Source organism: Mandrillus leucophaeus, unplaced genomic scaffold (assembly GCF_000951045.1).
Source record: "Mandrillus leucophaeus isolate KB7577 unplaced genomic scaffold, Mleu.le_1.0 Scaffold825, whole genome shotgun sequence".
Lineage (NCBI taxonomy): Eukaryota > Metazoa > Chordata > Mammalia > Primates > Cercopithecidae > Mandrillus > Mandrillus leucophaeus.
Genome location: NW_012108975.1, coordinates 469859 through 493622, shown reverse-complemented (window position 1 = coordinate 493622; position 23764 = coordinate 469859). Strand labels below are relative to the sequence as shown.

The following is a 23764-nucleotide window of genomic DNA, read 5'->3' as shown; positions in this document are numbered from 1 at the left end:
GCCTAACTGCTCTGGCTAGGACTTCCAGAGCTATGTTGAATAGGAATAGTAAGACTGAGCATCCTTGTCTTGTTCCATTTCTCAAGGGGAATGGTTCAAGCTTTTGCCCATTCAGTACTATGTTGGCTATGGGTTTGTCATAGATGACTCTTAACTATTTTGAGGTATGTTCCTTCAATGTCTAGTCTGTTGAGGGTTTTTATCATGAAAGGATATTGGATTTTATTGAAAGCCTTTTCTGTGTCTATGGAGATGCAGTGTTAAGAGAGTGATTTCATAATGATAAAGAGTCAGTTCACTCTAAATGTATTTGCACTTAATAACACAGCTTCAAAATACATGAAGCAAAAACTGATAGAACTCCAAGAAAATAGACAAAACATAATTATAGTTAAGGTTTCAATACTCCTCTCCAAATAACTGATGGATGAAGTAGACAGAAAATCAATAAGGATATAGGACACTTAAATAAGAGTATCAACCAATTTGATTTGAACTCCATCAATAACAGAATAAATATTCTTCTCAATTGTACCTGGAACAGTTACCAAGACAGATCATATTCTAGGTTCTCAAACAAGTCTCAATACATTGGAAAGGATGTAAGTGGTACAAAGTATGTTCTCTGACCACAATGAAATCATATTACAAATCAATAGCAGAAGAGCTCTGGAAAATACTCAAATATTTGGGAACTAAATATACTTCTAAATAACCCATGGATGAAAGAAGAATGCAAAATGGATATTAAAATGTATCTTACATGGAATTAAAATAAGAACACAATATATCAAAATCTGTGAGATGCAGCTAAAGGAGAAAGTTTGTAGTACTAAATGCCTATAGGGGGTTGGAGGGGAGGAGGTAAAAAGGTCTCAAATCAATAATCTCAGCTACACTTTAAGAAACTAGAAAATGAAGAGCAAATTAAACACAGAATAAGAAAATAAAAACAATAAAGACTAGACTGGAAATTAAGGACATAGAAAACAGAAAAATTGTGGAGAAAAATCAATGAAAGCAAAATCTGGTTCTTTGAGATCAAGAAAACTGGACAATCTTTGTGTAGATTCATGAAGACAACAAAAGAGATGATTCAAAATTTCCATAACAGAATGAGAGAGTGGTCATCCTACAATTATTAAAAAGATAACAAGGGAATATTGTGAGCAATTGCATGACAATAAATTAGACAACTTAGATGAAATTGCAAATTCCTTACAAGTCCAAAGCTCACTCAAGAAAAGGAAATAATAGCTCTATATGTGATAAATTTAAACTTGTTAAAGAAATTAGATAGCTCTATATTTGTTACTTAAAAACTTTCCCACAATGCCAAGATACTTCACTGGTGAATTCTACCAAACATCTATAGAAGAAATAAAACAATTCTACACATATTATTTTCTAAAACAGAAGAGTAAGAAACACTTCTTAACTCATTTTAAAAGGCCAGCATTACCCTGATATCAAAACCAAACAAAGATATTACAAAATAAAACTATATAATAAATATCCTTTATGAACATCAGTGCAAAAATTCTAAACAATCAATCAATTGAATTTGCAACATATAAGAAGGACAATACATCATGATAAAGTGGAGTTTATCCCAGGAATACAATACTGGTTTAACATTCAATTTAAAAATCAATAAATGTAATTCACTATATTAACACACTGAAAAAGACAACTCATGAGCATCTCAATAGATGCAGTGAAAGGATTTGATAACATCCATTACTGACTAAAAAAAAAAAGGATTTTCAGCAAACATGAAGTAAAGAAGAATTTCCTCAATCTAATAAAGGGTATCTATTAAAAAAACCTGTAGCTAGCATTATACTTAAAGAGGACCAAATTAATACTTTTTCCCTAAGATGGACCAAGGCAAGGATATCTGCTCTCATTATTTTTTCAACCTAGTATTATAGAGTCTTATTAGTGCAATAAGGCAAGAAAAAGAAAAAATACATATAGATTGTAAAGGAAGAAATAAAACTGTCCCTATCTGCAGATAACATGACTGTATGACTGTATATTAAAAATCCCAACGAATCTGAAAAAACAAAATAAAAAAAAAAAAACCTCGTAGAAGAAATAAGTGATTTCAGCAAGGTCACAGGATATGAGATTAATGTACTAAAACCCCACTGTAATTCTATATATTAGTAATGAATAATAAGAAATTATAATTATAAAAGAATACAATTTATAGTAGCACCTAAATATGAAATACTTAGGGATAAATCTGACAAACAATATATAAGATCTATACACTGAAAACTATAAAACTTTGCTTAAAGAAATAAAGAAGACAAATAAATGAAGAGATAAACCATGTTCACAGATTTAAAGACTCCATATTGTTAAGATGTCGATTCTCCACAAACTGATCAATAGGTATAATATCAATTAAAATCCCAGCAGGCTTTCTTGAGGAAATTGATAGCCTAATTATAAAATTCATATGGAAAACAAAGGAACTAGAATAGCTTGATCTTGAAAAAAAATTTTTGGAGGATTTATATTACCTAATTTTAAAACTCACTACAAAACAATAGTAATGAAGGCAGTTTGGAGACGGTGACAATGTTGACAAATGGATCAACAGAACACAACAGAATGTCCAGAATAATACCAAGACATATATGGTTAATAAGTTTTCAATCAAGATACAAAGGCATCTCAATAGAGAAAGGACAGCTTTTTCAGTAAATGGTGCTAAAACAATTGGATATCCAAATGCCACAAAATGAACTTGAATCCATACCCAGCACCATATTTTTTTTAAAAAATTAACTCAAAATGGGTCATAGACTTGAATATAATGCCTAAAACTCCAAAACTTCTAGAAGAAAACATAGGAGAAAATCTTTATGATGTTGTTATGCAAAAATTTCCTTAGATAGAATACCAAAAGCAAGGTCTATAAAAGAAAAAACTCAGAGATTGAACTTCATCAAAATTAAGAACTTCCCTCTTTGAAACACACTATAACTGGACATGATGGTTCATGTCTGTAATCCTGGCTACTCTGGAGACTCAGGTGGGAAGATCACTTGAGCCCAGGAGTTCAAGTCCAGCCTGGGCAACATAGTAAAATACTGTCTCAGGGAAAAAAAAAAAAAAAAGACGCTATTAAGAGAAGAAAAGACAAATCACAGACTAAGAGAAGATATTTTAAAATCATGTATCTGATAAAAGACTTGGTATCCAGAAAAAAACAGCTGTCTCAACTCAATAACAAGGAAACAAACAAATCAATACTAAATGAGTCAAAGATGTGAACAGACATTACACCACAGAAAACATGGATTACACATACACACATGAAAAGAAGTTCAACATCATTGGTCATTAAGAAAATGCAAATTAAAACCACAGTAACATCCCACTACTCATTTATAAGAATGTAGAATTTTAAAAGACTGACTATATCAGCCAGGTGCAGTGGCTCACAACTGTAATCCAGGCGTAGTGGCGCAGGCCTGTAGTCCCAGCTATTCAGGAGGCTTAGGCAGGAGAATTTCTTGAACCCAGGAGGCAGAGGTTGCAGTGAGCAAAGATCAAGCCACTGCACTCCAGCCTGGGCAACAGAGCGAGACTCTATATAAAAAATTTTTAAAAGACTGACTATATCAAGTGTCAGTGAGTATGTAAAGCAACTGGAACTCTCAGATACTGCTAGCAAGAGTGTAAAAATGGTTTAACTACTTTTTAAGAAATTGATATATCATATTTGTATATATATTTTGGAGTACATACGATATCTTGATGCATGTGTACAATGTGTAAAGATCAAAGCAGGGTAACGGGGGTATCCATCACCTCAAACATTTATCTTTTCTTTGTGTTGGAGACAGCCAGTTCTTCTCTTCTAGCTATTTTGAAATATACAATGAATTATTGTTAACTATAATTTCCCTAATGTACTATTGAATACTAGAACTTATTCCTTCTATCTAACTGCACTTTTGTACCCGTTAGCCACTTTGGAAGGCAGTTTGACCATTTCTTTAAAAGTTAAACACACATTCCATGTGACTCAGCCATTCCATTCCTAGATATCAACCGAAGGGAAGTGAAAGTATATGTCCATTCAAAGACTTAATATATGAATATGCACTGAAGTTATCTAGTAATAATTTGAAACTGGAAACAACTCAAATGCATACCAACAGAGACTGGATAAATAAATTGTGTCTATCTACACAATGAAATACTACTCAGCACTAAAAAGCATAAGTAGTTGATGAAAACAACAATATGAACCTCTAAGTAATCATGCTTAGTGAAAGAAGTCAGACAAAAAAAGAGTACATTCTTTATAATTCCACTTTTATAAATTCTAGAAAATAAAAAATAATCTTTGGTGTTAGGTAGTAGATCAGACACTGGTGACAAGATGAGGCTGGAAGGATAAATAAAAGAGGAGTACAAGGAAACTCTGGGCGTGTTTGATATGTTCCCTATTTTTAGTTTTTATTAACCATTTTTATGAGTATATACATATTTTAGAACTTATAAGATTGTATTCTTTAAATATGTGAGTTTATTGTACATCAATTGAACCTCAAAAATCTGATAAAAACAAAACAAAAACAAAACTAAGGGGAAAACAGTTATTACCTTCAACTTATCCACCGCATAAAGGTCTTCAGTAGCATTTCTGTGTGAGGTAGTGGATTTACTCAGAGCCGTTGCTGTTACCATCCCTTCGCAAGAACTGCAAAAAGAGGGAAAAAAAGAAAAAGAGAACATACACATTCAGCATAACCTATCTATTGTTGGTTCTTCTTCTAAGTTTAAAATGTTAAAAATCCAGACACAGTGGAAGTTCACCATAATAACTCAGCTACTGACTCACCAAGGAGAATAATTTGTCTCCTCAGTTTCTTACCCTTGTCCTCCTTCTTCCTTCCATCCCTCTTATTCTTGACCCTTGGTAATATTGAATTGAAATGAAGGGAAAATTTGCTTAGATTGTAACAGCTACTTCCTGAATTTAAAGTAATCATAGCATCAAGCTTGCATCTTAGTTAATAGATTATAATTTTCCAGACTTCATCTTTATTCAGTGGAAATCCAGCTTTTCAGATATAAGGGCTTGTGGGTTTTTTGTTTTTGTTTTTGTTTTTCCATTTTGTAAAAAGATGTTTTGGTTGGCATTTAGTGAAGCACAGAAAAGTATACATTCAGGGCCAGGCATGGGGTCTCACGGCTGTAATTCCAGCACTTTGGGAGGCCGAGGTGGGCGGATCACTTGAGATCAGGAGTTTGAGACCAGCCTGGCCAACATGGCGAAACTCCGTCTCTACTAAAAATACAAAAATTACCCAGGGGTGGTAGTGCACGCCTGTAAATCCCAGCTACTCAGGAGGCTGAGGCATGAGAATCTCTTGAGCCTAGGAGGTGGAGGCTGCAGTGAGCCGAGATCACGCCACTCCACTCCAGCTTCAGTGACAGAAGAAAACTCCGTCTAAAAAAATACATGACAGCACATAGGAAATTACAATATTCTTCTTAAATCCACTCCCTCACCAGTATGTGCAAAAGTGTAAGATGTGTCTTATTTATGCAAGAAAGTGAGTCCTTTTTTCCTAATTCTTACTCTCACATACACACACTTCTCATCCTGCCCATGCTGACAGTTTTCAAAAGAAAACCCAAAATCTCATATTATAACTGGTCATGGTGTTAAAGCTAGTTGAAAAACTGAACTAGTATTTCTTTCAAGGTTTTAAAATAACTCCTATTGCTACTACTTCACTGTCTCTTCTCTGTTTTATGCAACATTCAATTCTTCAAAAGAGCGACAATAAAATAACCAGATAGCTTCACCTGCTCAAATAGCGGGAGTATTGGTACAACTTCCTTGTCAGTTCAATCGCATCTAGCTCTAATCGCGCAACTCCGATATCGTGTTTCTCAGCACTTTCCTCCTCCAACTTTAGGAGACAGTCTTGGTCAGTAAAGTTGGGTATCATTAAAATCAGCAAGTTTACCATCCACTGGATCATAGATATATGTAACTCATCCATCTGTTAAAAAATACAAATGACCCACTTTAAGTAAATCAAATAGTAAAAACCACACCAAATTTTAAAATAGAAATGATCGTGCCTGTGTCCAACTTTCAACATTACAATTCTTAATGAAATCAAATCATCAGCTAGCATGACCCTATTTTCTTTTGCTCACTATACGACATTAAGCTACTCTCTTTTTTTATTGATATTTATTTAATTTTTTTGAGACAGGGTCTCAAAAAATCTCACTCTGCTGCCCAGGCTGGAGTGCAGAGGCATAATCACAGCTCCCTGCAACCGTGACCTCCCCAGGCTCAGGTGATCCTCCCATCTTAACCTCCTGAGTAGCTGGGACTACAGGAACACACGCCACCATGCCTGGCTAATATCTGTATTTTTTGTAGAGATGGGCTTTACCATGTTGCCCAGGCCGATCTTGAACTGCTGGGATGAAGCAGTCCGCCCACCTCAGCCTCCCAAAGTGCTAGGATTACAGGCGTGAACTACACGCCCAGCTACTAATCTCTTCTTTAGCCTGGTCATAGATAATAACCTATTAAAGCTACAATTCTCAAATTGTACATCAAGGCATTCCAGGGCTCCACAGCAAACTCGCAAGGATGCCATAGGATTTTAAATTGAGGGAAATAACAATGATATGTAACATCTGCCAGACACAGCATGAACTTAACACGGTTCACAGTTTTCAACTTGAGATGCACTGTGTTAATTGTGATGACATCATATCTTTTGAAACTGGTTTGATTGGTGGTTGTGTGATTAAAAAAAACAAGTACTGTGTGAAAATTAACATGGAACAGAAAATGAAGGTGGTAACATCCAATCTGATTCCAAGGTCAGAGAAGCTGTACCATGCCAACGAGTACATGCCTTACGTTGGTAAGCGATATTGAATAAATGAGAATAAAATGTTTTCTCTTTCAATGTATGTGTAGTACTTTTCCAAATGGTTAATAAATTGTTAGGACATTAAATATTTAGTAAGCGGTTTGAACCTACCTATTTCATAAACCTACTTAACTGTGAGGTATTTCTTTTGACTTAGGAGTGTGAAAATATTGAAACCCAAAGGGCACTGTGAATAGAAAAAGTTTGAGAACCTCTGCATTACAGTATTTGCTGAGGCTGGGTCCCAGAAATAAAATACAAAAAACCTGTATGCAAAAATCAGACACAACATACTTGTCAAATACCCTACTCCCTTTCTCTTTTTAGTTCTGGAGTATTTCTCTAGGCTTAAACATGATCTACTCTGAGAAGACTTACCAGTTTCCACTGGCTCTAATTTGCTCCCCTTCCCATATTTTGTTTAAATATGCTTATTACCTGAGTGATGAAATAATCTGTACACCAGTACTTTGTACATATCTCTATCATAGTCATTTGCACGTCTCTCCTCAATTCACCTGTCTGTAAGACATGAGCCATCAACTTATCCCTGCATACCACACACAGTACTTACCAGGGAGTAAGTGCTTAATAAATGTTTCTTGAATGAATGAATAAAAATAACATCCAATACTAAAACCCAAACTTCTTGCTTCTTGATTCAGATGGAAAGGTTGTTAATGACCTAAAGCAATGTTGATTAATGTATTTGACACCTGAATTTACATATCAGGAAAAGGGGCAAACTTTCCCGAGAAAGAGTAAAAAAGGCAAGTCTTCTTCACAGGAAAAACATACTACTCCCTTACATATTCTACTAGCTATGTCCCTGCTGCTTCTCCGTGAAAGTGCATAAATCCCCAACTATTCTTTCATATACCAATGGCCTAGATTATACTATCATTGAAATAACTCATTTTTGCTTATATAAAATATTAATCAATCCTTGGACGATCCTTAGGAAATAAGCACAAATAGATCTCTTAATTTAAAAGTTATATCAGAGAGATTAAATGGTAGAATCAAGGTCAAACAATAAACTGTAGGTAAACTTAAAATTAAAATAAATTAAAAATAAAGAATATCTTTCACTTTCTTAAAGCCATGTAATTCTTTTTAATGAAATGGAAAGTAAATATACTTTTTGTACTAAAATATAGATTTACTGTGATTCTTATATAAAATTCTTAAAAGAAATTTTAAGATGAATTAACTGCTTTTCTTTTATGAAAAGACTTCTTCCAAATTTACTAATCTTTTCAGGGATAACAAGTGATTAATTTAGCCACTTCTTAGCTGATATTAAGAAATAAATAGGCCGGGCACAGAGGTTGACACCTGTAATCTCAGCACTTTGGGAGGCCGAGATGGGTGGATCATGAGATCAGGAGTTCGAGACCAGCCTGGCCAAGATGGTGAAACCCTGTCTCTACTAAAAATACAAAAATTAGCCCGGCGTGGTGACGTGTGCCTGAATCCCAGCTACTCGGGAGGCTGAGGCAGGAGAATTGCTTGAACCCAGGAGGCAGAGGTTGCAGTGAGCTGAGAATGCGCCACTGCACTCCAGCCTGGGTGACAGAGCACGACTCCATCTCAAAACAAATAAATACATACATACATACATACACACACACACACACACACACACACACACACACACACACATAAAAAGCAGGCCGGGCATGGTGGCTCATGCCTGTAATCCCAGCACTATGGGAGGCCAATGTGGGAGGATTGCCTGAGCTCAAGAGTTCGAGAACAGCCTGGGCAATATGGTGAAACCCCATCTGTACAAACACACACACACACACACACACACACTTAATTTGTCCCTTCCAAATATATGTGAAATTTAACAATGAGCAAAAGAAACTTACACTATGGAGAGGTCATTTTGAAAATGGATAGGAGGAAATATTTCCATCTTGGTGTGAGTTTGTTGCTAAAAATGATACATAGCTCACCTTTTAAAAGTCTAAAACTATATATATATAAAAATCTGGAAGTATGTTTCTCATCTTTTTAAAAATCTTAGAAATACAGCATTTCAATTGACTGGGAACACTTTGTTAAAATATAGGAATGCTATACTGAATAATGTTTTAGACAACTGTAAGAACAACTGATTGACATTATGATAGATAGAAAAAATTACTAGTTAACTAAAAAAAAAAAAAACACCTTTGCATAACTGATTGATGGAATTGAAATTTCTTTTTTTTTTTTTTTTTTTTTTGAGACATAGTCTCGCTCTGTTTCCCAGGCTGGAGTGCAGTGGCACAATCATAGCTCAGTGCACCCTTGACCTACCAGGCACAAGTGATCTTCTCACCTCAGCTTCCCAAGTAGCCGTGACTATAGGTGTGTGCCACCACGCCTGGCTAATTGTTTTATTTTTTGTAGAGGTGAGGTCTTGCTGTGTTGACCAGGTTGGTCTTAAATTCCTGGGCTTAAAGTAATCCTCCTACCTTGGCCTTCCAAAGTGCCAAATTACAGGCATGAACCATCACGCCTGGCCTGATTGATGGAAATGAAAAGTGAATATTATAATTTAATAAATACAGCCACTGATGTATTTCTTCAATTTGGATTCATGTTTCTTTCTAAGCTATCATTTCAGCAATGACCTCCATTAAAAATTAGTATTGAAGGAAACTGAATTTAGAAGCAAACTTCAAATAACTTTATAATCACAAGTTTAATCTGCAATTTAAACCTGCAATTATAAAACATCATGAAGCTTGTTCAATCAGCTGTTTGAACCATTACCAAAAATCATGATAAAAAACATTTAGAGATCAGTGTTTTAGACAGCCAAGCAGCACAGGTAAAATGGATTAAGGAGGGAAAGGAAAAACAGTAACAAAAAAACTGGAGGTAAGAACATGGATCAGGACAGAAAATGAATGGTGAGTGAAAACCCAGACAAACTTTTCTGTATTTATTTTTATTTAACTTTTATTTTAGGTTTAGGGGTACATGTGCAGGTTTGTCACACAGGTAAATTGCATGTTGTGGGGGTTTGGTGTACAAATTATTTCATCACTCAGGTAATAAGCATAATAACCAATAAGTAGGTTTTCGATCCTCATCCTCCTTCCACCCTCCACCCTCATGTAGGCCCCGGTGTCTGTTTTCCCTTTCTTTGTGCCCGTATGTATTCAATGTTTAGCTCCCACTTATAAGTGAGAGTATGTGGTATTTGGTTTCCTGTTCCTGTGTTGGTTTGCTTAGGATAATGGCTTCCAGCTCCATCCATATTGCTGCAAAGTACATTATCTCATTCCTTTTTTGGGTGCACAGTATTCCATGGTGAATATGTACCACACTTGCTTTATCCAGTCTACCACTGATGGAGCATTTAGGTTGATTTCATGTATTTGCTATTGTGAATAATGCTATGATGAACATATGAGTGCACATGTCTATATGGTAGAATGATTTATATTCCTTTGGGTATGAGCCAATCATGGGATTTCTGGGTAGAATGGTAATTCTAAGTTCTTTGAGAAATTGACAAATTGCTTTCCACAATGGCTGAACTAATTTACATATTCCCACCAGCAGTGTATAAGAGTCCCCTTTTCTCCAAAACCTCACCAGTCTTTTAATTGGGGCATTTAGCCCATTTATGTTCAAGGTTAGTATCAATATGTGTGGATTTGATCCTGTCATCATATTGTTAGCTGGCTACTATGCAGACTTGTTTGGTTGCTTTATAGTAGTCTAAATATCTAAGCATGTATTTGTCGTGGCTGATAATGGTCTTTCTTTTCCATATTTAGCACTCTCTTCAGGACCTCTTGTAAGGCACATCTGGTCACAAAAATTCCCTTAGCATTTGCTTGTCTAAAAAGGATCTTATTTCTCCTTTGCTTATGAAGCTCAGTTTGGCTAGATATGAAGTTCTTGTTTGGAATTTCTTTTCTAAGAATGCTGAATGTAAGCCCACAATTCTTTTGACTTGTAGGATTTCTGCTGACATGTCTGCTGTTAGCCTTATGGAGTTCGCTTTGTAGGTGACCTGCCCATTCTCTCTACCTACCTTTAACATTTTTTCTTTCATTTCGGCTTTGGAGAATCTGATGACTATGTGTCTCGTGGATAGTCTTCTTTTGTAGTATTTTTCAGGGGCTCTCTGCATTTCCTGAATTTGAATTTTGGCCCCTTTAGCGAGGTTGTGAAAATTTTCGTGCATGATATCCTGAAATACATTTTCCAAATTGCTTGGTTTCTCTCTCTTTTGGGAATGCCAATGAGTTGTAGATTTGATCTTTTTACTAATTTCAGATTTCTCAGAGGTTTGGTTCATTCATCTTTATTGTTTTTTCTTTATTTTTGTCTGACTGAGTTATTTCAGAGAGCCAGTCTTCAAACTCTGAGATTTTTTTTCCTCAGCTTAGTTGACTCTGCTGTTAATACTTGCAATTGCATTATGAAATTCTCGTAGTATGTTTTTCATTCCCATCAGATTAGTTTGGTTCTTTTTTTTTATTTATTTTTTATTTTCAGACAGAGTTTCACTCCTGTTGCTCAGCCTGGAGTGCAATGGCGCGATCTTGGCTCACTGCAACCTCCGCCTCCCAGGTTCAAGCGATTCTCCTGCTTCAGCCTCCTGAGTAGCTGGGATTACAGGCGCCCACCACCATGCCCAGCTAATTTTCTGTATTTTTAGTAGAGATGGGATTTCACTATGTTGGCCAGGCTGGTCTCGAACTCCTGATCTCAGTCGATCCACCCACCTCAGCCTCCCAAAGTGCTGGGATTACAGGTATGAGCCACCGCGCCTGGTGGTTCTTTCTTATAATGACCATTTCATCTGTCAGCTCCTGTATCATTTTATTGTAATCCTCAGAGTCTTTGGATTGAGTTTCAACTTTCTCCTGTATGTTGATAATCTTTGTTACTATACATATTCTGAATTCTATTTCTGTCATGTCAGCCTGGTTAAGAAACATTGCTGGGGAACAGTGTGGTCGTTTGGAGGTAAGAAGACACTCTGTACTCTTGAGTTGCCAGAGTTCTTGTGCTTTCTAATCTTTGTGAGCTGATGTTCCTTCAGTCTTTGAAGTTGCTGTCCTTAGAATGAATTTTCTTTTCTCTTTCCTCCTCTTTGACACCCTTGGAGGTTTGATTCTGGTGTAAGGTGGGTTCAGTCAACCTGCTTCATTTCTGGAAGACTTTAGGGGTCCAAGGCTCAGCTTAGGCCTCCTGGACTGCATGCTCTAACTCTAGGGTCTGGGATCAGGTCCTCAGCTTTGTAATCTGGCCCCTCAAGGCTAGGAACCTACTGTATTGGAAGAGCCAAGGAGTTCCCAGACCACTAGTCACAATACTCCAATGGGTGACGCCAGCCAAAGCAATTCATTAGGTGGTGACAGTGGGGTCTGTGCCTGTTTACACATGCCAGGAGCAGCAGCAGTGCAGCAGGGTGCATGCTCATCAGCTGTGGTGGGGCACTAATGAGGGCAGGGATGTGGACATTTGCAGTGGTAGCAGTGCAGCATGCTGCAGGGAGTAGCCCACCAATGTCCCTGTGAATGTTCATACTGGTGGTGGCATCAGCATGGGGGCAGAGTGATGGCAGGCGCAGGACTGGTAACCTCTGTGCACATATTCACAAAGGCAGCAGTGGCTGCACAGGTGGGAGGCAGGTCTGCTGGCATCCATGCGTAGTTTCATGCCAGTAGCAGTGTTGGCACAGTGGCGGAGCACTGGCAGGCAAAAGGTTAGCAGTCTCTGTACCCATGAACACTCCAATGGCAATGGCAGTGCAGCACCGGGTGTGGGGCCACCGGTCTCCTTGCATACCTTTGCATTGGTTATGGGGTAGGTAGTGTGATGCACTCACAGTGGCAGCAGTTGGCATGGTAGGGTGCATGTGCACATGTGAGCTGGTGGGGAAGGAGGGGCAAGTTCTGAATACATGCACCCACACTAGCAAAGCAATGTAGGGGGTGGTCATGGGTGAGTGCACACTGGCAAATGGCATTGGGGAGGCTGTGATGGGTAGAGTACATGGGCAGGCTGGTGCTTGTTAGTGGGGGATGCTCTGCTGGAGCTCTCCAATGGTCAGGCATGGTCTACAGGTACAGGAGCTATGATGCAGACCCCTGGGAGGCACCTCAGCCGGGCATCCAAGGCTGCACTGCAAACAAGCATGGTCAGGCTGGAGTCCTGGGAGAGTCCACAAGACAGGGGGGTGCTTAGGTGAAACCGGCCCTGTCTCATGGGCAAGATCATCCTGTATTGTTCAGGTCTGGTAGTTCCCCTAAGACTAACGTCTCCTAAAGGAGCAAGGCAGGCCTTGGGGGATAGGCGCCCCGACTGTGCTCCACTAGAGATGCTCCCGCACCAAACCCTCCAGGCTCCCCACTGGCTGGAGTGCCACCCCTACCACCTCTCTAAGCAGCTCTCTCTGCCAGCTTAAGTGACTGTGGGGGTTCTGGGATTGTCTGCTGTCTGAATTCCAGACGCCTATGTCAAGAGAAGGTCACTTCTCACCTGCTTAGCTCACTTTTTCCCCAAGAGTCATTGGCGGCCAGGAAGGAGTCCCAGTGTGTGGTATCCCTATAAAGGGTTTCCAGCTTCCTCCCCCTTTAGCCCAGCATCTGTATCTTCCCTCCTCCACTCTCAATGCCTTCCCTCTAAAGACATGCTTGGAGTGCACCAGTCTTTCTGATCTTCTAGTCCCTCAGTGGCAGATGTTTCTCCTGGCTGAATTTAGTCAGCCATCTTGTCTCCTATATCCAACTTTTCTGTTTCTAAATATTAATAAGAGTTAATATGGATACACAGGATACACATCATTCCTCATAGAGTTTACAATCTTGCAAATTTTCTACACAGATTAATTATAACAATGCAGTGTTACAACTGAGGTATATAAAGGCACTTTCTAAGTAATCCTATACTATAAAAATTAAATTCTAGAAAATAACAAATTGAGCATATGATTCCATGGAGATAAAACCCTAATGGTAAATCAAGCATTTTGCCAAAGAAGGGATTAATGTAGCAGCACCATCAGATACCAACAGTGCTGGAATATTCTTCCTAAATTCATTCAACAAACATTTATTGAGTCCCACCATGTGACAAACACTCTGCTACCCTTTTTCTTACTCATTTTGGTTTTCAGAGGAATTTTTCCCAAGCCTGTGGATAACCTGAATCCATACTTCCAGCTTAACATATTTGCTCTTTGACTCTTCAATTTCAAAACTCCATTCCAGAGGCAGAAACATTCTGCTTTAAAAAATCCATTGAAAATTATTTGAGAAATTATTATACAAGCTTCTATTTTGCCCTCTCAACCTCCTGCTTCATTTAAATAGGGAGAGCTTTGTTTTTCCTTGAAGAAATTTGCCAGCCGAGGCAAAATATAACATCAAATATCCTTACAAGTACATACGTGGCGCTGAAGTTCAATGTTACCATTGTTAATTTCATTGCCTATCTTCAAAAGCCATTGTTGAATCATGTTAAATATGTATGCTTGGAGTACCCTGAAGGAAAAATCAAGTAAAATAAAAGTGACTGGCTGATTTAAAGGATAAATGTAACTATCAGCTATGAGAAAGAGTTTTATTTGGCTGGGTATTATAAACTTAGATGTTGACAATTGCTTGAGAACTCAGGAAAGGGGAATCAAAGCCCTGAATTATCTGGTATGATAGTTTACTCACTGACAAAGCTTTCCTAACCCCCATGTAGGTAGCAAGATGTACTGTGGACAAAGCAGATCTTACGTTCAATATTAGCTCTCTACTGTAAAAACCTACACCGTTTACATTTACTTCCAGGCTAGTACTATGTGAGAAGAATGAATTTTAAAATCCTCTCAATGAATGACTTCCAGCATGATAGTGTGAGGAGCAAGGCTGCCCTCCCCACTGCCCCCTACCCCAGTGAAACTGGTAACAATTATTTTTTTAAATACACCACTTAAAGCCTCTAAAAATGGTGCTATGGAGAAGTTCCAAAAACATCTATCCAAGAAAACCTATGAAGATTCAGTAAGAAAGGCTGGTGTTGAGTGTCTGTGGCTTTTCCAAGTGCACAGTGCAAAGTGTTGCGGCATCTACCATTCTGGGGTCTGGAGGACAGTGGCCCCCTTCTCACAGCTCCACTAGGCCCCAGTGGGGACTCTGTGTGGGGCCTCCAACTCTAAATTTCCCTTTTGTACTGCCCTAGCAGAGGTTCTCCATGAGGGCTACACCTCTGCAGCAGACTTCTGCCTGGACATCCAAGCATTTCCATACATCCTCTGAAATCTAGGTAGAGATTCCCAAACCTCAATTCTTGACTTCTGTGCACCCACAGGCCCAAGATCACCCTCTGAAGCAATGGCCCAAGCTGTACCTTGGCCCCTTTTAGCCACGACTGGAGCTGAAGTGGCTAGGACACAGGGTGCCATGTCCAGAGGCTTCACAGAGCAGCAGGGTCCCTGGGCCTGACCCATGAAACCATTTTTACCTTCTAGGCCTCCAGGCCTGTGATAACAGGGGTTGCTCTGAGGATCTCTGATGCCCATTGACTTGGCTACGAACATTCAGTTTCTCATTACTTATGCAAATTTCTGCAGCTGTCTTTAATTCCTCCCCAGAAAATGGGTTTTTCTTTTCTACCTCATGGTCAGACTGCAAATTTTCCAAACTTTTATGCTCTGCTTCCTCTTGAATGCTTTGCCACTTAGAAATTTCTTCCACCAGATACCCTAAATCATCTCTCTCAAGTTCAAAGTTCCTCAGATTTCTAGGGCAGGGGCAAAATACCACCAACCTCTTTACTAAGGCATAGCAAGAGTAACTTTTACTCCAGTTCCCAGTAAGTTTCTCATCTCCATCTGAGACTAGCTCAGCCCAGACTTCATTGTCCACATCACAATCAGCATTTGGTCAAAACCATTCAACAAGTCTCTAGGAAGTTCCAAACTTTCCCAAATCTTTCTGTCTTCCTCTGAGCCCTCCAAACTATTCCAACTTCTGCCCATTATCCAGTTCCAATGTGGCTTACATATATTCAGGCTAACTTTATAGCAGTACCCCACTTCCGGTACCAATTTCCTGTATTACTCCATTCTCACACTGCTATAAAGAAACTACCCAAGACTAGGTAACTTTTTTTTCTTTTTTTTGAGGTGGGGTCTCACTCTGTCGCCTGGGCTGGAGTGCAGTGGCGCGATCTCGGCTCACTGCAACCACCGCCTCCCAGGTTCAAGTGATTCTCCCACCTCAGCCTCCCAAGTAGCTGGGATTACAGGTGCCTGCCACCACGCCCAGCTAATTTTTGTATTTTTAGTAGAGATAGGGTTTCACCATGTTGGCCAGGCTGGTCTCAAACTCCTAACCTCAAGTGATCCACTCACCTCAGCCTCCCAAAGTGCTGGGATTACAGGCGTCAGTCACCACACCTGGCCAAGACTAGGTCACTTATCAACAAAAGAGGCTTAATTGATTCACAGTTCCACATGGCTGGGGAGGCCTCAAGAAACTTACAATCATGGCAGAAGGGGAAAAAGAAGCAAGTGCCTTCTTCACAGGGCAGCAGGAAAGACAGAGGTGCATGCAGACAGGGGAAATGCCAGATGCATATAAAACCATCAGATCTCAAGAGAACAGCATGGGGGTAACTGCTCCCATGATCTAATCACCTTCCTCCATTGACATGTGGTGATTACAATTTAAGATGAGATTTGGGTGGAGACACAGAGCCAACCCATATCAAATATTAAGAGATGTAATGTGTATAAAATTATACCACAAAAGGTGAGAAAAGGAATCAAACTAGATAGAAGTAACATATCTATATGTCACTGGAAGTAAGCCAGTATAAATCTGAAGCTGATTCTGATAAATTAAGAGGTTTAGGGTAAACTCTAGAGAAGCCATTAAAAAAACTTTTTAAATGTAGTGAAAAATCAGTAAAGAAATGAATTCTACATTAGAAAGTATTCATTCAATACAAAAAAACAGTAAAAGAAAAACAGAGAAACAAAGAAGTCATGAAACAAAACAAGCAGTAAGATGGCAGATGTAAATCCAACCATGTCAATAATATCATTAAATGTAAATGGATTTAACAATCCAATTAAAAGGCAGAGATTGTCAGACTGGACTGAAAACATGAATCAACTATATGCTCTCTATAGAAGACACACATGAGATTCAAATATACAAATAGACTAAAAGCAAAAGGTATATAATAGTATAAAAGGAAAAGATACATAACAGTAACCACAATAAAGCTGCTGTGGCTGTACTGATAGCAGATAAAATAGATTTTAAAATTTAAAAAGTTACTAAAAATAAGGAAGGATATTTTATAATTATAAAAGGATCACTCCATCAAGAAGATATAACAATTATAAACATGTGTGCACCTAATAACAAAGTACCAAAAGACACAAAGCAAACGCCAAGAGAAAGGAAGGAAAAAACAGACAATTTAAGAATAATAGTTGGAGACTTCAACATCCCACTATCAATAATGGTTAGAACTGCCACACCGATGATAAATAAGGAAATGGAAGATTTTAACAATACTATAAACCAACTAGACCAGACATCTCTAGAACACTTTCTCCAGTAACAATGAAATATACATTTTTCTCAAGTGTACATGGAAAATTCTCCAGGATAGACAAGATGCTAGACTATAAAACAAACCTCAGTAATTTTAATGCTAGAATAATATAAAATATATACTCATACCACAATGGAATGAAATTACACAAATGAATGAGAATACACAAATGAATGAAATCCATAACTGGAAAGAAATGGGGAACTCACAAATGTGTGGACATTAAATAACATACTCCTGAATAACAAATGGGTCAATGAAAAAATCACAAGAGAAAGCATAAAAATACTTTGAGATTAATGACAATGAAGACACAGGCCAGGTGTGGTGGTTCACACCTGTAATCTCAGCACTTTGGGAGGTTGAGGTGGGTGGATCACAAGGTCAGGATTTCGAGACCAGCATGGCCAATATGGTGAAACCTCATCTCTACTAAAAATACAAAAAAATTAGCCAGGCATGGTGGCACATGCCTGTAATCCCAGCTACTCAGGAGGCTGAGGCAGGGGAATTGCTTGAATCTGGGAGGCGGAGGTTGCAGTGAGCTGAGATTACGCCACTGCACTCCAGCCTGGGTGACAGAGTGAGACTCCGTCTCAAAAAAGAAAAAAAGAAAATGAAGACTCAGGAAGACACAACATATCAAGCAGTCCTTAGAGGGAAATTTATAGTTGTAAAATCTATGTTAAGAAAGAAGAAAAATCTCAAATCGATAACCTAACAGCTCACCTTAAGACTATGGAAAAGGTAGAGTAAACTAAATGTAAAGAAAGTGAAAGGAAGGAAATAATAATGACTACAGTGGAAATAAATACAATAGAGAATAGAAAAACACTAAAGGAAATCAATGAAAGATGATTATTTGAAAAGATCAGCAATATTAACAAAGATTTAGCTAAGTTGACCAGGAGAAATAGAGAAGGCTCAAATTATTAGAATTGGAAATGAGAGAGGGGATGCTAGTACTGATCTTCTTTCAGAAATAAAAATGATTATAACGGAATACAATGAACAATTTTGCCAACAAATTAGATAACTTAGATGAAATTGTCAAATATCTAGAAAAACACACACAAAAAACTGATTCAATAAGAAATAGACAATATAAGTAGACTTTTAACAAGTGAAGCGATTGAATCAATTTTCAAAAACCTACCCACAGAGGGCTGCACCACTGAATCCTCCCAAAGAGCCAAAGATGAATCAACACAAATTCTTCACAAAATCTTCCAAAAGATAAAGATGGAGGGATACTTCTAACTCATTTCACGAAGGCAGTATTACACTGATACAACATCAGGCGAAGACATCACATGAAAAGAAAACAGACCAATGTCTCTTATGAATATCAGTGCAAAGACTAGCAAACAGAATCCTGAACTGATCAAAATATTTTACACAGTTACCAAGTGGGATTTATCCTATGCAAGCAAAGTTAATTTAATATCCAAAAAACTGAATGTAATACATCATATGAACATGAAAAAAATAATCACATGATCATTTCACTAGATGTAGAAAAAGCATTTGTCAAAATCCAACAACTTTTTATGTAAAAGCATGCAACAAATTAGGAATAGAAGAAAACTTCCTAAATCCAATAAAAGGCATCTAGGAAAAACCCACAACTATATTATACTTAATAGTGAAAGACTGGATGCATTTCCCCTAAGAATAGGAACAACATCTTCCATTCAACATTGTATTGAGGTTCCAGCCAAAGCAATTAGGCAAGAGAATGAAATCAAAGGCATCTAGATTAAAAAGAAACTACTTCTATTTATAGATATGATCTTTTGTATAGAAAATACTAAGAAATCCTTTAAAAAATGATTGCAACTAATAAATAAATTCATCAAGGTTTTGGGATGTAAGATCAATATTTTAAAAATCAATTGTATTCCTATACACATGCAATAAACATTATCTGAAATAAAGTTTTAAAAATCCTATTTGCAATAACATTAAGAAAATACTTAGGAGTAAATATAACAAAAGAAGTGTAGAGCTTATACTCAGAAGACCATAAAATATCATGGAAAGAAATTAAAGAAGATCCAAATAACTGGAAAAGCATCCCATGTTCACACTGAAGACTTAACATGTTTAAGAGAGCAATATTCCCATTCTGATGTACAGCTCCAACAAATTCTTTTTCAGAATCCCAGTTAATGGCTTTGCAAAATTAACAAGCTTATTCTAAAATTTATATGGAATTGCAAGGTACCCAGAAAAGCCAAAATAATTCTGTAAAAGAAGAGCCAAGTAGAAAGACTCACATTTTCCATTTTCAAAATGTTCTACAAAGCAAGAATAAGTAAGATAGTGTGTTACTGGCACAAGGGTAGACATATAGATCAACATGATAGAATTAATCATTCAGAAATAAATCCATGACTGATTTTCATCAAAAATGTCAATACCATGAAATGGAGAAAGAATAGTCTTCAACAAATAGTGCTGGTACAACTAAATCCCCACATGCAAAGAATGAAACTGGACCCTTACCTCATACCACATACAAAAATTAACTAAAATGGATCAAAGACCTTAATGTAACAAAGCAAATGCTACAAAACTCTTAGAAGAAAACATAGGGGTAAATGTTCATGACCTTGGATTTGGCAAAGAATTCTTAGCTATGAAACCAGCACAAGCAACAACAACAACAGCACAGAAAAAATTTCCCTCAAAGAAAATATACAAATAGCCAATAAACATGTGAAACAATTCTTCACATCATTTGACATCATTTGTCATTAGAGAAATGTGAATCACAACCACAATAAAACATCATTTCAGTCCCACTATTATAGCTAGAATCAAAAGTCAGATAATAAGTATTGGCAAGTATGTGGAGAAATCAGAACTCACATGCACTGCTGATGTGAACGTAAAATTGTGTAGGTTTTCCAAAAACACCTTGGAAAACAGTCTGACAGTTCCTCAAATTATTAAAAATAGAACTGCCATATGACCCAGCAATTCCACTCCTTAGGTAATATATGCCCAAGAGAAATGAAAACAAATGTCTGTCCACAAAAAGCATGCACATCAATGTGTATTGAAACATTACTCATTAAGGTCAAACTATGGAAACAGTCCAAATGTCTATCAATGGACAAATGAATAAATAAAATGTGGTATATCCATACACAGAATATGATTCAGTCATAAAAACGAAATACTAAAATATGCCACAACATGGATGAACCTTGAAAACATTATGCTAAGTGAAAGAAGTTAGACACAAAGACCACATAGTACAATGATTCCTTTCAAATAAAATGTCCACAACAGGCCGGGTGCAGTGGCTCATGCCTGTAATCCAAGCACTTTGGAAGGCCAAGGCAGGCAGATCACCTGAGGTCAGGAGTTCGAGACCAGCCTGGTGAAACCCCATCTCTACTAAAAATACAAAAATTAGCCAGGCGTGGTGGCAGGCGCCTGTAGTCCCAGCTACTCAGGAGGCTGAGGCAAGAGAATCACTGGAACCCAGGAGGCAGTGGTTGCAGTGAGCCGAGATCTCGCTATTGCACTCCAGCCTGGGGAACAAGAGTGAGACTACATATCAAAAACAAAAAAAAGTTCACAATACAATCAACAAAGACAAAGTAGATTTGTAGTTGCTTAGGGCTGGGGGTAGGATGGTGGGAGAGGATGGAAGATTGCAGAATGATAGCTAAAGTGCATAAGTCTTCTTTTTGAGGTGATGAAATATTCTAAAATGGACTGGTGATGGTTACTTATATCTATAAATATACCGAACACCACAGAATTGTACACTTTCAAAAAGGGAATTATATGATATATGAATTATATTGCAATAAAGCTTTAGGAAAATTCTCTCAAAGCAAAAGAAAGTTATGGGGACTTACGAAACAGAATCCATGTCTATGTGCTGTGGAACAATACCAGTAAGGTTTAACAATAAATCCAACTGTAATTTCATTTCATTAATTTTTTCATCTATTTCCTGCCATTCTTCAAGAGGTGTATCAGGAAACTCCAGGTTTTCCAACTTGAAAGAACAGAAGTCAAGAGAACTAATCAAAATTGGAAGAATTTTGGAGTAACCTAGAAAAGTAAGAAAAGCATTAATTTTTAGAAGTATTTGTAAGACTACTATTTTAATACCAAATTTAAAAATCCTACTGAGCAAGGGCATATCTTTTAAAAACCTTTTATTATCCTACAGCTTGATTAGCAGAGAACCTTATAAAAAGCAGTTCCTTAATAAATGTTTAATGAATAAGCATTGCGTAATTGGTGCTTTTATGACTAACAAACTATTTTTTCAATGACAGTTTATATCCTTAATTTCTTGTCTTTTCAGCTGAGAATCAAATGCATTAAACCCAGAAACTATCAACTATAGTTTTCTGTAAAAGACCTTACTTCACTACGTCATTCTTTTAAGAGGACAATGATAATAATCAGCTTCTTCATGATTATGGGATAGTGAATAACAAATGAAAATAGGTTATCATAGTTCTTGAGTCATTTTTTAGGTTATTGATCAGGTTTTCATAAAGTTTATAGTTTTTGCTCTGAACAAAACTTGAGTGTGTATCCTAACGTGGATCCAGCAGACTGATTCACTAGGAGATTATGGCAAAATACCCTTTTTCTTATTCATTTGCAAAATATGAAGTGAAAACACTCCCATCTCAAAGCTATATAAAGACAAGTGATTTAAAAGGAAACTTTTTCTTGTCCTTGATGAAAATATTTTCACTGGCTTCCTTCATCAGTAAATTTTGATATTTCAGGAGTATTCAAAATGATCTGCTAATTTCACCACCATTCATAATTTTGATTGTTTCTATTTTAAACCATTTGCTACCTTATTTTTCTCTGCCCATTATTTACAGTCATCCCTCAGTATCTACAGGGGATTGGTTTCAGGACCCCCACGGATACCAAAATCCATGGATTCTCAAGTCCCTTACAGAAAATGATGTGGTATTTGCATATAACCTATGCACATCCTCTTGTATACTTTAAATCACCTCTAGATTACTTATATTACCTAACACAATGCAGATGCTATGTGATATTTATTATACTATATTGTGTTTTTATTTGTATTTTTTTTCAAGTATTTTTGATTCATGGTTGATTGAATCTGAGGATGCAGAACCTGCAGATACAGAGGGTTGATATGGATAAGTATTGCCATTTTATCAATAACTATATTATTGCTGCCATAGAAAATGTAATTGTGTTTCCCCATGTAGCTTTTACAGTGTAGTTTTATATTGAACAATTGTACCAGTCAATGGCTCAGGGTTACCTGAGACACTTTACTGAGAAGGATTCTTAAGAAACACATGATGCACTGAGCAAAAATGCTTTAATGGATTTGTAATATATTTCATGGGTTTTGGAGGATGGAACTTCAGTATCTTTCATGGAAATTTGGGATATTAAGTCACTCTAACTCAGGGGTGGGACAGTGGACAAAACCGAAGTACAGAATTTGCTAAGGAGTAGAGGTCCTGGTAACACCAGGATTCTCTTGGGAACCCTAATTCTCTGAAGCAGTACATCTTAAGAATAAAGGTGGAGCAGAAATAGAACAACGCTCAGAAAGCCCAAGGCCAGATTTCGTTTCAGCTCAGTCCCTGCTTGGATTAAGGTGATCTGTCCCTGTACTGAATGACCTGCCAGAAGAAAAAGTAAAATTCTTCTTATGAAATATAGTATCATCCCTAAAACTCTTCACACACAATGTCCAACATTCAATCAGAAATAGAAATATGAAAAGAATGGACTCAAAACCAAGACAAAATACAGATAATAAAATACAACTATAGGAGAACCAAATACTATCCGATCACCAGACATGGACTTTAACTGTGACTACAACTTTCAAGTTATTAAATGACAAGATAGAAAATTTCAGCAGAGATAAAAGTTAATAAATTCTAGGACTGAAAAATGTAATAACTAAAATTTTAAAATCAGTGAATGTTTAACAGCAGGTTAAACTAACACACTAAAAGAAAATCACTGGCAAATCAGAATTCTTAGAAAATAAGCTTTAAGGCCCTGCATAGTGGCTCATGCTTGTAATTCCAGCACTTTGGGAGGCCAAAGTGGGAGGACTGCTTGAGCTTAGGAGTTCAAGACCAAGAGTAGCCTGGGCAACATAATGAGACCCCATCTCAAAAAAAAAAAAGAAGTAAGAAAGAAAAGAAAAGACAACAGGAAGGAAGGGAGGGAGGGAGGGA

At 37.3% G+C, this 23764-nt stretch overlaps 1 protein-coding gene across 1 annotated transcript in view; it reads right to left on the bottom strand.

Annotated features, from left to right (window-relative positions):
• Positions 1–23764, bottom strand: part of AXDND1 (axonemal dynein light chain domain containing 1) — a 196197-nt gene that overhangs the window by 69236 nt on the left and 103197 nt on the right. Inside the window, exons 17-20 of the mRNA XM_011968050.1 lie at positions 21407–21605; positions 14356–14449; positions 5845–6044; positions 4633–4729 (exon numbers count right to left, since the gene is read on the bottom strand). Of these exons, the coding sequence (XP_011823440.1) occupies positions 4633–4729; positions 5845–6044; positions 14356–14449; positions 21407–21605 (590 nt within the window). The remainder of the gene's footprint in view (positions 1–4632; positions 4730–5844; positions 6045–14355; positions 14450–21406; positions 21606–23764) is intronic.